The 12,226-nt window shown below is 46.9% G+C and overlaps 1 protein-coding gene across 1 annotated transcript; it reads right to left on the bottom strand.

Annotated features, from left to right (window-relative positions):
• Positions 1 to 2,156: 2,156 nt before the first annotated feature.
• On the bottom strand, positions 2,157 to 5,199 carry TMEM213 (transmembrane protein 213). The gene is made up of 3 exons (XM_041485939.1): positions 5,078 to 5,199; positions 2,821 to 2,874; positions 2,157 to 2,326 (listed from the first exon to the last, which is right to left on the bottom strand). Exons 1-3 carry the CDS (start codon positions 5,157 to 5,159, stop codon positions 2,157 to 2,159), a joined length of 306 nt encoding a protein of 101 aa, XP_041341873.1. The 5' UTR covers positions 5,160 to 5,199.
• Positions 5,200 to 12,226: the final 7,027 nt, after the last annotated feature.

The raw sequence follows: 12,226 nt of genomic DNA, 5'->3' as shown, positions 1-12,226 counted from the left end.
TTGTGGAGACTTGGGTATCACCCCTGAACAAAGGCACACAAAATCCTTGAGGAACTACATTATGACAAAATACAGGGTTTTTTTCCTTTTCTCTCCCATTTGGTTGAGCTGGGAATCCTCAAAGGAAATTGCAAAAAGCAAAACCTGAGGTTTAAGTCTACTGCAATCATTGAAGGTAGCTGCACTATTTTGGGGAGAGTGAAGAATGAACAAGCTGTGCTTCTAAAGGCAGACTTCAGGAAGCCTCACAGTTGCCCAGTTGTTGTGCAGCTCTTTGTGGCTGTTGCTCTTGTAGGACATCTAGAGCTTGCATCACGTGCTAAAAACTCAAAAGACATGCAAAAGCTATGAAATATATCCCCTCAAAGATGAAGAGCAGTGCCATATCCAGCAGGCACTTCTGTGTTCCCAACCCAGAAAAAATGCCCGTAAGAGATCTGCAGAAGGTAGACGTGAAGGCAGTAAGTGGAGAGTTTTTCACAGTTTCTTTCACATTGCTTTCAGACCAATGAGTGTTTTCTGTTAATTAATTCTATTACAACTAATATAACAGGAAAAAAAAATGTAGGTAGGTAGCAGATTTGTAGTACATGGGTGATTGCAATGGTTTTACTGTCAACTCACTCTCTACATTTTGGTGATGACTGAGAGCCCTTTGTTTCTGTAAGTTTGTACATAAATGAGAGGGTTTTGTTGTTTTGCTTGGTTGGTTGGGGTTTTGTAGGAAGAATTGAGTGTCGCCAACACTGAGATTTGTTGTGTGAAAATTACTTTTGTTTTAATTGCTGTATATTGAAATGTTGAGAATTAAGCCCTTCTCTTTCAAAACGTAATTCCTGACATGAGCATCTCTGTTCAGCATTTCACCCTGAAAAAATTTTTGTCATAAGTGATAACAGTGATAGGGAAGGATGTATTTTCTTTTCCTCAGTGCCTAATTTGTCCCTGTTCCTCTTGATGGGGCTAGTTAATAAGGGACAACTGCCCATCACTTTGAAGTGACCAAATTGTCCTGATCAAAGTGTTAATTGTGCCAGAATTAGTAGGAAGAGCCTTAAACTGATTTCTGTCATTTCTCACTCATGAAGTAACATACTGATGAGCTGATGGGAGAGTATAATTATTTCTAGCAGATAAAGATCTCCAGTGGTGTTTTTTAAACTTAAAAGTAACTGTGTTTAATTTCAGTTGATTTCTAGCAGGTTTGCTAACCTTCTGTAGGTATAGGTAGGTTTCATGCTGATTTATTGTTTTAATAGCAGATAGAAATAAAACTGGTGCAATTGCACCAAAATAGAGTTTGACTGCAGTGAGGCAAACTCTCCTGCATGAATACATCGTCTGAGAATCCTGTTTCTAGCAATTTCTAAGCTTTATCCATATAAACCATTCCGTGAGAGTCTTTCAATCAATAAAAGTGTTTATTATCATCTCAGATAAATAGGAACAGTTTTGTGCATGAATTGGATATGCTGGTTTAAACCTGCTTGCCAAGTTCAGCTTGGCTTAGTTTCTCAAGCAGGTGAAAGCTGAATAAATACAACCAATTCAATTCCTGCAATACAGTTCACATCTAAATGGCTCTGGAAAAATTAGTTTTACTTTCAAACCAGCCCAAACAATCCCTAAGTTTCCATAAGAAAGTCTTCCCATGTATCAGTTAATAAATTTTTAAATATCGCAGGTTAGTGAGTGAAAAGGACTTGGTAAAGTCAATTAATTACTTCCACTTAATGTGACCCGGCCTGTAGCTTAGTAATGGCTCTGGTAACGGTGATGCTCCAGAAAATAGCTTTATTTACCCATGTTCTGTGTCAATCCCAAACGTCATGCACCAGGCAATGTGCTATAGGCTGGTAACTGGTCCCTCAGCCTCTCTGTGCTCACAGCAGGCACGAGAGGGCTCAGGGACAAGTTGGGGTTTTGTACTGTGGCACGTATGTGGTGGCTTACAGGGCCTTGCCTGCTCCACCCCTTGGCTGGCAGCTCCAGCCTGCCAGAGAGGGTGAAGCCTCGGCAGCTGCCCCGCTTAGGTCTGGCCTTTTTTGGCTGACGGTTTTTTTCTCTTTTGTTTCTTTGCAAGTGTTTGAAATGCTTTGTCAGTCTGCCTGCGCCTCGCTGCTCCCCAGTGCTGCTGCTTGCTGGCTTGCTCTGCTTCAGTCCACCAAGTACTTGGGTTCATCAGGCCGGAGTTTCATGATCTTGTCCATGCAGAGCAGGATGAGGGTCAGAAACCAGAGGCTCCAGCCCACGGCCGCTGCAATCCACCCATAGTCATCCATGCCCGAAGGGCAGCATGTGGCTGCTTGCCTGCAGAAGCTCATATCTGGTGGAGGAGAAATGAAGTGAGCTCACGGGAGGCCAAGTACCTGACAGGCTTCCTTTACTAGAGAAGGCAGATGACTTCTGCCCTATCACTCTGCCTTGGCATCTTTCCTCTAAACCTGGCTCTTAACCTGGTGGATGATTTTGGAGTAGTGGTGGGAGCTTGGGTTGTTTGGGGCTGGCTGTTTGAGAAAGACCTGGTAGGTCAGGGGAAAGGGGCTTTCTTGGGAACCCGCATAATGCCTACTTGCAGTCCGGCAGGGAGCTTTAGGACACAAATTAGCTATTAATTAGTCTGTTCAAAGCTACGAGTCTGTCTCAGTGTACCTAAGATATCACAGCGTGACAGTGGAGTCGTCTTAGAAATGCATCCTAGAGGTTGGCCCACAATGGAAGACTTGAGAAGAGATAAATCCCTTTCCAGGACATCCTTTCGGTCACTGTGTAGACTCATGACCTAACTTCAACAGGTAGGAATTATTTATGAAGACTTACTAAGACATGATGGTTCGTATTCAGTTGTTGAAATGTTGGAGATGTCTTCAGCTGCTGCCAGAAGGAAAGCACAGGACAAAAGAAAAGTTGGATTAGGAAAGCGATGTTTGATACCAAGCAGGAAAATCTGAAAGTCATTGGCCTTGTAGAGGTCTGTAGGATGGAAACAACTTGAAGAAAGTAAGTTCCTGCCCCTAAACATTGCTGCATTAGGATATGCTTCCTTATCCCACCACTTTTAACAGCAGCTCCAGAGACTTGCTCTAGCAGCATCCCTCAGGAGCAGGTGAATCACTGCACCTCTGCCTTGCTGTGACCCTGGCCGAGCCATTCTCTGGGAGCTCAAATTAACCACTGTCCTTGCCCAGGCTGCAGGGGCAGAATGAGCGAGCACAGAAAGGGGAGACACCATTCAGTGGCATGGAGAGATCCATGACCAGCAGGCTGTGCCTCTGCCTCCTTTTGCCCTTAGGAAAATCCCAGGGTGCACAGGAGTCTGGCAGAGCCGAGGGCTGAGCCCACCTCTGGGGACCCTCAGCAGGTCCACCAAGACCCCCATGGGGAGCTTGGGCTTTGCTGCAGGTCAGAGCATCTGAAACTGCTCTGGCTGGACTCTGGTTCCTACCAGCATGGTAACCAGCTCAGGTTGGAAAACATCCAGAAATAAGTCATAAGGGAGATGCCTGGAGCTTTGATGAGGGTTCTGCCTCTTTATCCTGCTTCCTACCCAGAGTCAGCACGCACACACACACACTGACACAACTCTGTAGCTGGTGTCCAGCTCTCCAAATCTGCTCATAGTGGCACAGGCCAAACCCTCCTTAGTCCTCCTAACACTGCCTTGCCCCTCAGCCTTAGCATGCTCCCTGCAGCACTGCAGGATCAAACCAGGACAGCTGCAGGATGCCTGCAGGGGTAAAAGCACAAGCTGCACTGGTCTCTGTGCATCAGCACCTCTCTGTCCCCTGCTATAGAAGGGGATCAGAAAAACACCTCTTCTGTGCTGCCAGGAGCAGCACAGTTTGAGTTCAGCCAGGTAGAGTATCTTCTGCACAGACAGATGGAAAGTGGCCTAGGGAGGCTCCAGTAGTGAGGACTCCTGCTGCATGGAGAAGCCCTAATGTGCTGCTGGTCCACAGACCAGGCAGAAGCTATGAGAAAACTATTTCCAGTCAAGACATCACTCTGAGCTGGTAGTTTGGAATGTAATAGAGAAAATCAGCACCAGCTTGATTCACCAAAGACTGCAAAATAATAGCTCAGGTTTAGTTTGAGCTGAGGAAAACAAAACAGAATGAGACACATTTGACCAAAGATTTGCTTTGAGTTTGGTGTTTTCCAAGTAACAGCAAGTAAACTGAGGTTATGCTGTAGGAAGTGTTCCCCTTGGGGTCACCTAGCTCTGTGTTTTGAGCTGACCCATCATCAGCAGTACCAGAGCTTTCCCTATGGCCTCCGCCATGCTCAGAGTGGGCAGCCTGCTTCAGGGAAGGGTCTGAGTATTCCCTATTGTCCTGACTCTCACAGGATTTGCAGAATGACCTTGGCCAAGCCCATAGTTTGTTTTCTCTGTTAATAAGTACCTCACAGAAGCACTGGGAAGAATCATTAAAACCTGCATGACCCATGGAAGGAAGTACTGCAGAATACTGAGTGCTGGTTTGTGTTTTTAAATCTTGCAGCACAAAGAACAGGCTGTCAAAGCCTGCCCATCTTTAAAGAGCTGGCAGGTCTCATCTGGTACTGATACACAAATGCAGGCAGTAGCCTGGTGAGAAAGGAGCAGCTCACAGGTCTCATTTACATTTTGGTTTCAGGCAACTTCTACAATTAAGGTGGCACCAAAGCCACATTTTCTGCAAAAAGCTTGTAATGAAAGTTAGATCAGACTACAGTGATCCTAATGGGTGGTATTGCAGGTGGTCCTTTGCCTCAGCAAGCAGGAGAAGGCCAAGTAACTGTGGCTCCTCTCTCCTTGCCGTTCAGAGGAGCAACCTGCAACTCAGTCACATTTACAGTGGCTCTGTAAATAACTGGCAAAAGAACATCCCTTAACAGTGTGTTGTGATCAGTCATGTCTAGTAATTCTCATCAGCATTAATTAATTCCAGCTCTTTATACTTTTTAGGTGAAGCGAGGGAGTGCCCCCTTACTTTGAAAGAACAAATTACTGTCGGTGGGCAATACATGTAGGTACTGAGAGGAGCGGGGGGAAAGGGCAGGGTATCAAAACTGGAGCGTAAGAGGAGAGAAATACCTGCTGAGCAGGAATCCCAGAGGGCAGCGGTGAGGAAGAGCACAGCGAGGGCTGCCCGGGGCTCACGGGAGAAGCGCTGCATGCCGAGGGTCCCGCTGCCACTCGAGTGTCCCCGCGGAGCAGGTCGCTGTCGCCGGCAGATCTGGAGCAGCAAGCTCTCGATGAGCTCAGGGAGCCGCTGTGCCGGGCAGAGGGTGGAGCAAGGGAGCTTCCTGCTGCCAGGACGCCTGGAACTTTCCTGCCACAACCAGGTGAGGAAAGAGAAGGGCTATGACCAAAACAGCTTCAGTGGGAGGTGGATACCAGGAGGTGGCCCCTGAAGGTTAAGCCTGAAGGTTCCTCCCCAGGATATGCTGCAGCTGGAAGGAGGAAAGGCCTCCGGGGCCAGCCCTTCCCAAGAGGGTCCCAGGCAGCTTCCGAGTCTCTTTTTGGTCCTGTGAAGATGGTTTGATAGAGCCAGAAAGGAGCAGAGGACTGGAGCAGAGGCTTTGTCTCCCAGTTTGGCTTTTTTTTTTTTTTTTTTTTTTTTTTTTTTTTTTTTTTTTTTTAAATGTTCACTGGCTTGACTTCCACAGTGATGCTTTTTTTGGAATAGCTGTGTGGAATCCCAAAAAACCAGCAGCATTAGGTCTGCTTTTGTTCTTTCCCTGTGAGCACAGCTCTCTCCCTGCCTCCATCACCCACTGCAAAGTGATTCTGGAAAAGCTGTTCTTTCTTCTCTGGTGGCTATTGCACCTCCTCCTTGAGATGTGCAAAGCAGAAGCTGAGCCTTCCTGCAAGCACAGCTCTGTCTGCAGACCAGGAGGGTTGACAGAAAAATTATGCTCGCTGGAGAGCAGGAATTCTTCTGCAATCCTGGCTGGAAAAGCCACGCTGTAAAGTGCATGTGGTGTTGTCCTGGTCTGATGAGCAGCACGCTTTGCTGTTCTTCCCCAGGCTGTTGGCTGTGCTTGCTCCTGTCTTTGACGTGATGATATCCTTGTTGGCGAAAACATCAGGCATGAAATCAGGCAGGAAGGCACTGGGAGAGGTGAGCTCTGCAGGGAGCAGGTTGCTGGTGCTCTGCTGCAGTGGTCATTCATGGCTTTGGGTGCTCATGTTTGGAAGGGACCTGTCTGGGACCTGCTGTAGATTTGCAGACATCTTACGGGAGGCACAGGGCAAGGCATGTGGGGCAGCAGTCCTTATAGGATGGAGAGCATTTAACAATTTTCTCTTTTCCCTGCCATATGGCTGAAACCCACACGAAAGGACATAACAGGCTTCCCACATGAATGGCACACACCAGGGTACAGCTCTACAAAGCTGTGAGGTTGATTTGGTCTCCCTTCATTTAAGGAAAACCTTGACAGCAAAACCCACATGGGCTTAGCCCTGCCCAGTGTTTCTGTGGGGTGAACCTGCTTGTCCTCGCCACCAAAAATGCTCTGCTCCCACCCAGGTGTGAATATTTCCAGGATGCATCAGGACATGGCAGCCAGATGTTCCCCCAGGCAGAGGGCACACCGAGTCCGCAGGTGAAGGCAGGTCAGCTGAGATGGGCGTGTTTACCCACCCTGTTTTCATGTCAACATGCCACCAGTGCTGGCAGAGTTGGAGCTGTGCTGGCTGGTCTGTGACAGCCACCCCCTGCTACTGCTGGGATGCATGGCCCTGTCCTCCTGTCCTTCAGCTGACACCCAAGGTGTGGCACGAGTTGAGTCGTGGGGCTGGGACCCCAGCAGCCACCGCTCTCAGCCTCGGGAGACAGGAGTCATGGCAGGAGAGATGCTGTAAAATGCTCAGAGCTGCTTGAAATTCACCTCTGGGACAATTTTCATCTCTGACTCAGTGTCAACTCAGTTTCAGTGTCTCAGTCCTTTTGTGGAGGTTGCCATTAATTTGTGTATTTTCCTGAGCTACCTGTTGCATCAAAATTAAACTTTAACTCTTTAAGTGGGAAAGGTCCTCTGCAGTCTGCCAGATTTGCCTTTCCCTTTTGAATTTCTCACCTTCTATTCCCACTGAAAATTGACCTGGCAATTAATTTTGCAAAAGTAAATGAATTCAAAAGTGTTCTGTGCAGCACAAAATGCTTGAGGAGAAACAAAAAGACAAAACTGCTATGCTATTGCATGAATTATTCCATTTTAAATGAAATATCTTTTGAATTTTAACTATTAACTAAATACTCTTTGTCAGCTTGTAGGCAAATGTCCCCATTTCCAAGGGATGCTGAAAATGCTTTTGCACAATTAACATAATGTGCTTCTTTTATTTTCCAAAATGTATTTCTTCCATGGCTCAGAAAGGGCTGCTCCAAAATCTCCTAAAGCAGAGAACAGGCTGCGCTTGGCTTCAGTGATTTTTGGATCAGGTTGGAAATGAAGGCTTTGCTTGATAACTTCAGACACAATGGGAGCCCTGCAAAATCATTTCCTGACACAGATTTGGATTTGTTTCATTTCTTCTTTGTAACACGTTTATATTTCAGGGCTGTGACTGCCCAAAGAGCGATAAGACACTCCAGAGCCTTCCCCTGATTTCTACTCCAGTCTCCCTCCACGAGAGTGCCCTGGCATGTGAGGCACAACTGCAGGCCCTGCAGAGATGGTGCTTCCTTTCCTTGGGCTCCCATTTTCATGCAGTTCTCAAGACAAGACTCTTTACTCTAAAATTGGGTCCTTCCCCAGCTCTCCTCTTTGAGATTCTTCCAGTGTGTAGGGCTGCTGGGCAGCTTTCCCTGATGGTTATGGAGGAGGCAGTATCTACTGTTCAGTAGATTTTGTGCCACACAGAGCTTCATGGCTAAGATTCTCTGGTGACCAAAGTATTGCCCTTGACACATCACCAGGTGTGGCTCTTAGAAAGTTATTACCTTTATCACACACATACACACTCACTCTGTGTGTGTGTATACACATTCTGTTTACACAGGCAACTGGTTTATATTTTTCATTCCAAAAGAAATCTGATTGCTGCTGAAAAAAAAAGCTCAAAGTCTTAAACATGCTGCCAATAATGTGTCCATCAGGGAGGGGGCCAATTTGTTTGCTCTCTTCATTGATGTGAAAAACAAGCCATTTAAGATAAAGCTACCTGTGAACAGGGGGGTTGATTTTTAAAACTCACACAAAAAATGTCAAAACCACAAAGGTTTTACTCTTTAAATGAAAGAAGGGGAGAGGGGATGTGCTGTCACACAGAGGAAAGCAAGTCTAGCATTTTGGAAAACAGCACAACCCTGCCCTTTGTGTTCTCCAGTCCATGCTGGGGTTGGTATTAGACAAATGTTGAGCCTGTGGCCCTGCTGTGACCTCATGCTGTTCATCTGGAGACCCCAGTGAGAGGGCTCAAGACCAGCCAGGCAGTGAAGGGCTCGGAGAAAGGCTGCCTTCAGCTCACCCAGGCAGAGCTGCCTGCACCAACAAAGAGCCCACTGATGGGGCGTCTCCAAGTGGTGCCTCATGGCCAGCCATCATCATCTCATCTGAATTAATAGGATTATTATAAAATAATGTTCTTACTTCCACATGCCAGAGGCATGAAATAGGATATGCTTTCTTCTTCTCTCCTCTCTGCTTCTCACCCGGGAAGGGTGGGGGGAGGGCAGCAGAGATGGCTTTATCCCTGCTCACTCCTTGGCTAGCAGGATGGAGCGGCCAGCTTAGTGCAGCTTGCTTTGGTGATGAAGTGTGCTTTGGGGGCCCTTTTTGCTCCCGCAGCCCCAACAGCTTTTTGGGAAGTAGCTGTGTGTAGCTGGGGGGCTGAGTAAGAGCAGCAAAGGAGCAAAGAGGAAGCAAACCTGGTGTCATCAGATGAACACAGAGGGAAGAATGTGCTGTGGCTCAGAGAGGAGGGGAGTAGCCTGAGGAGCTGTTTTGTTTTTGTTGTGTCAATATGGACCAGTTTGGAACTGAATGATGACTCCTGTTGTTTCGTATCTCTGCATGGGCTGGAAGGCAAAGTCCTTCCTTTGCCACACCAGCTTCTCCACAGCCCTGTGTGACATCCACATGGTCAATGGCAGTGACTTTACATCTGCCTTATCAAGGAAATTTCCAATTTCCCAGCAGAAGGTGCTGACTTTCATCAGCCTTTAATCCCTTGCTTTGGTAGCACTGATAGAGAAAGCAGAGTTGACCGTGGGCAGTGGCTGGTCCAGGAGCACAGAGCAGCCAAAGGGAATGGGAGCCCAGGGAGCCCCACAGCCAGTTCATCTGGGGGCGTTTGCTGAGCAAAATGAATGGTTTAGGCCCACCTGTCAAAAATACCTTGTAATTTTTAATATCTGCTTTTTGGGTCACCGAGCTTGAGACAGCTGGACTGCTGGACTTGAGCAGGTGGCAGGACCCTTCTCACCAAGCTGACCTTGTGAAGTGGGACAACTCTCTGTTGCTTTTGAATAGAAAACCCCTGCACTGGGAAACCCTTTGCTTTTACTTTTTTGTTGTTGTTGTTGTTGTTGGTGGTGGTGGTGGTTTTTTTTTTTTTTTTGTTTTGTTGTTTTGTTTTTTTTTTTTTTTGTTCCTATAGACTAACTAAACCCTTTGGCTTGTTGGGCCAGGGTTACTGGGTACCTCCAAAAGAACAGGTCTGAGAAAGCATTTCTTTAAGGGTACTTTACTATTTTATATAGCCATGCATTCTCATTAGTTCTTCTTTTGAGAGGGAAATTTTTTTTTCTGGGTGCTAGATTTAGTAGTGTCCCAGCTAGCCTTTTTTTCATCAGTGTGAAACCCTGCCTCATCAGTGGGAGATAAGCCACTAGTTTTAGGGGGGACCAAATTTCTCTCTGGAGCCCTTGCTTTAGTGGGTGAAGTGGCAGAGAGTCTATAAAGCCCCTTTCCCCCCCAGCATTGGTAATGTCAAGGGTGGGAATCGAGTTCCCTGTCAGCGCTGTCCCTGGTTAAGAGAGCCCCTGCCCTCACAGCCCTCTCCCTGCTCTGTCGCTCTGCCCGTCCCCCTGCTCCAGGAAAATCATTAATCTCCCCTTGTTTCCCCGGCCTTTCCCAGACTGCCTTCAGCGAGGAAAAACCAGCGAGAAACAGCGCACGAGTTTTTCCCAGCTCCCTGGCCGCTGACCCCCCGTGCGGAGCCCGCAGAGGAGGTGTCAGCGCCCCGCGGGCTCCCAGGCTCCCCGGCTGCCCGCGGCGGTGACAGCCAGGTTGTCCCGTCTGTTGTCAGTCCCAACACGCCGCGTGCTGCCACAACACGCCTGGCACGGCCCTGGCACGGAGGCGGTGACCGAGCCGGACAGCGTTCGGTCCCGTCCACCTGGGGGCTGTTTTGGGACAGAAAAGGTTTCTCTTCTCTGGTCCAGACCGGTTCTGACCTTAAAAGCAAAGGTCTGCCGTGCCCTGGCTGGGACGGGACATTTGTCCCGGGCTGCCCTCCCCTCCCGGCGCCGCTGCAGAGCGCTGCTGTCATTGTCACCCGCGGACGGACGCCGGGCGAGGCGGGGGACAGCTCGGAGAGAGGGCTGGCGAGGAGCTGGCAGGTAAAGCGGCCGCAGCTGCTGCGCCCCGTGCCCCGCGGCGCCGCCGCCGCCCGGCCCCAACCCGAGCGCTTCCGCGCCTTTCAATGGAAAAGCGGCGCGGGAAATGCGGGGGTTTCTCAACGCACTGCTCTTCTGCCAAAGCAAAAAGTGGGGGCGAGGGAGAGTGGGGAAGGGAGGAGGTGATTTTGGCAGAAGTATTGCTGGCCAGCAGGTGCTTTTGGGCGAGCCTCCTGCACCTGTAGGAATAATTGAGGGCTGAAAGCTCTGCCTTCCTTGGAGTAGGTATTTCTCTCATTCCAAATCGACATGAAAGTGAGCTTTTGGAGTTTTTCCTGACAGATTACCAAGGAAGAATAGAACCCTGGCTTTGGATGGTTTGAAGCAGCTTAAGATATTTCTAAATATTTAATTTTGTTCTATTATTTCTAAGGATTTAGCACTTCTTTTAATGGAAGCTAACTGCAGGTTTAGATATTCAAACTGCTTTAGTTTATAGTTTCTTCACACTTTTCAGTCTAAAGAAATTAGGATTGGCTACTTTGGTGGTCTCTTAAACTTTTTTATTTACTTACCACAGATATAATTTGCATGAGTGGTGAGTCTCTTGCAGCTTTTGTCTTTTTCTCCTGTGAAAAATACAGTTTGCTGGAAAATGTCCAATCAAATTTAAAATGTATATACTCAATCCATTTAAGCTGGTGCATGATGTTTTCTTTTAACAAGCTATTAGTTATTTTCAGTATCCTAAATTTTCGAGTGAATGGGTACAGAGAGAAGGAAAGTTCCCAGGACATTTGGGCAAATACAGACCTGTGACTATCATGCTCCTGTTAAATAAGCCTTTTATATCTTGAAATGCTTCTCTTATATTTAAGATTAATCTTTTTGTATATTATAAAGAGAATTCTTAGAATCCACAATTTATTTTAAAAATGCTGAAAGATAAGGTTGATAGAGACAGAAGGGGTTAAAGACGATTGACTTGCTACCCTTGTCAACAAGTAGAAGTGACGTTATGAAGGGATTTTGTTTTGCTATTTATAAAACAGGCTTGGTACAAAATTAAATGCATGCAAGAAGTGTATCTGCTTGCATGTTTTTCTCTGGGAAAAGATAATCACTGTGTTTGTACATGCTGATCAGTTAATTTTGTGTGAGAACAACTAAAGACAATTTCTATGTTCAGGTTATTTAAAGTAAATAATAATGAGCATAGAGATGATAGGAAATTTTATGCAATGCATGTTATTTCATGTATCTCGTTTTGAAAACAGTCCTTTATGAGGAAAAGATTATTTTGAAATCCTAAAGGTTGTTTTAGTTTAAAGAAAATAGTTTGCTCTTCTCCCCACACCCATATAACATGCTCCAGATGGGTTTGCAATGTTCACACTATCAATGACAGTGACAAAAAGCCAGTCAGGCCTCTTTCACTTGTCTAATTGCAAGGTGAAATCATTAGGGTTTGTTACTTTGGGGGATTTTTGTCTGTGTGTTTAAGGCAAAGAGAAATTAAGTTATTTCCACTCACAGCATCCAAAACCAAATTACAGAGCCTGAGTGCAGTGGTCTGAAGTGCTTAGGTTCAGCAGAGGACAGGGCAGGGTGTTTGCTCATCATTTATCACAGGAGACTGGTGACTCTCCCCTTTCCCTGTGGCACACACATAC

This window comes from Pyrgilauda ruficollis, unplaced genomic scaffold (genome assembly GCF_017590135.1).
Source record: "Pyrgilauda ruficollis isolate IOZ18807 unplaced genomic scaffold, ASM1759013v1 scaffold73, whole genome shotgun sequence".
In the NCBI taxonomy this organism is placed as follows: Eukaryota; Metazoa; Chordata; class Aves; order Passeriformes; family Passeridae; genus Pyrgilauda; species Pyrgilauda ruficollis.
This window is presented reverse-complemented; position numbering and strand designations above follow the sequence as displayed.

What these genes read in the sequence shown, in the direction of transcription:
- TMEM213 (XM_041485939.1), bottom strand. Translation starts at nt 5,159, where the DNA reads ATGCAGCGCTTCTCCCGTGAGCCCCGGGCAGCCCTCGCTGTGCTCTTC. An exon ending in CTGGGATTCCTGCTCAGCAG is followed by an intron (nt 2,875 to 5,077) that starts GTATTTCTCTCC and finishes TCCTTCTGGCAG; the next exon opens with CAGCTGAAGACATCTCCAAC. An exon ending in ATACGAACCATCATGTCTTA is followed by an intron (nt 2,327 to 2,820) that starts GTAAGTCTTCAT and finishes CTCCTCCACCAG; the next exon opens with ATATGAGCTTCTGCAGGCAA.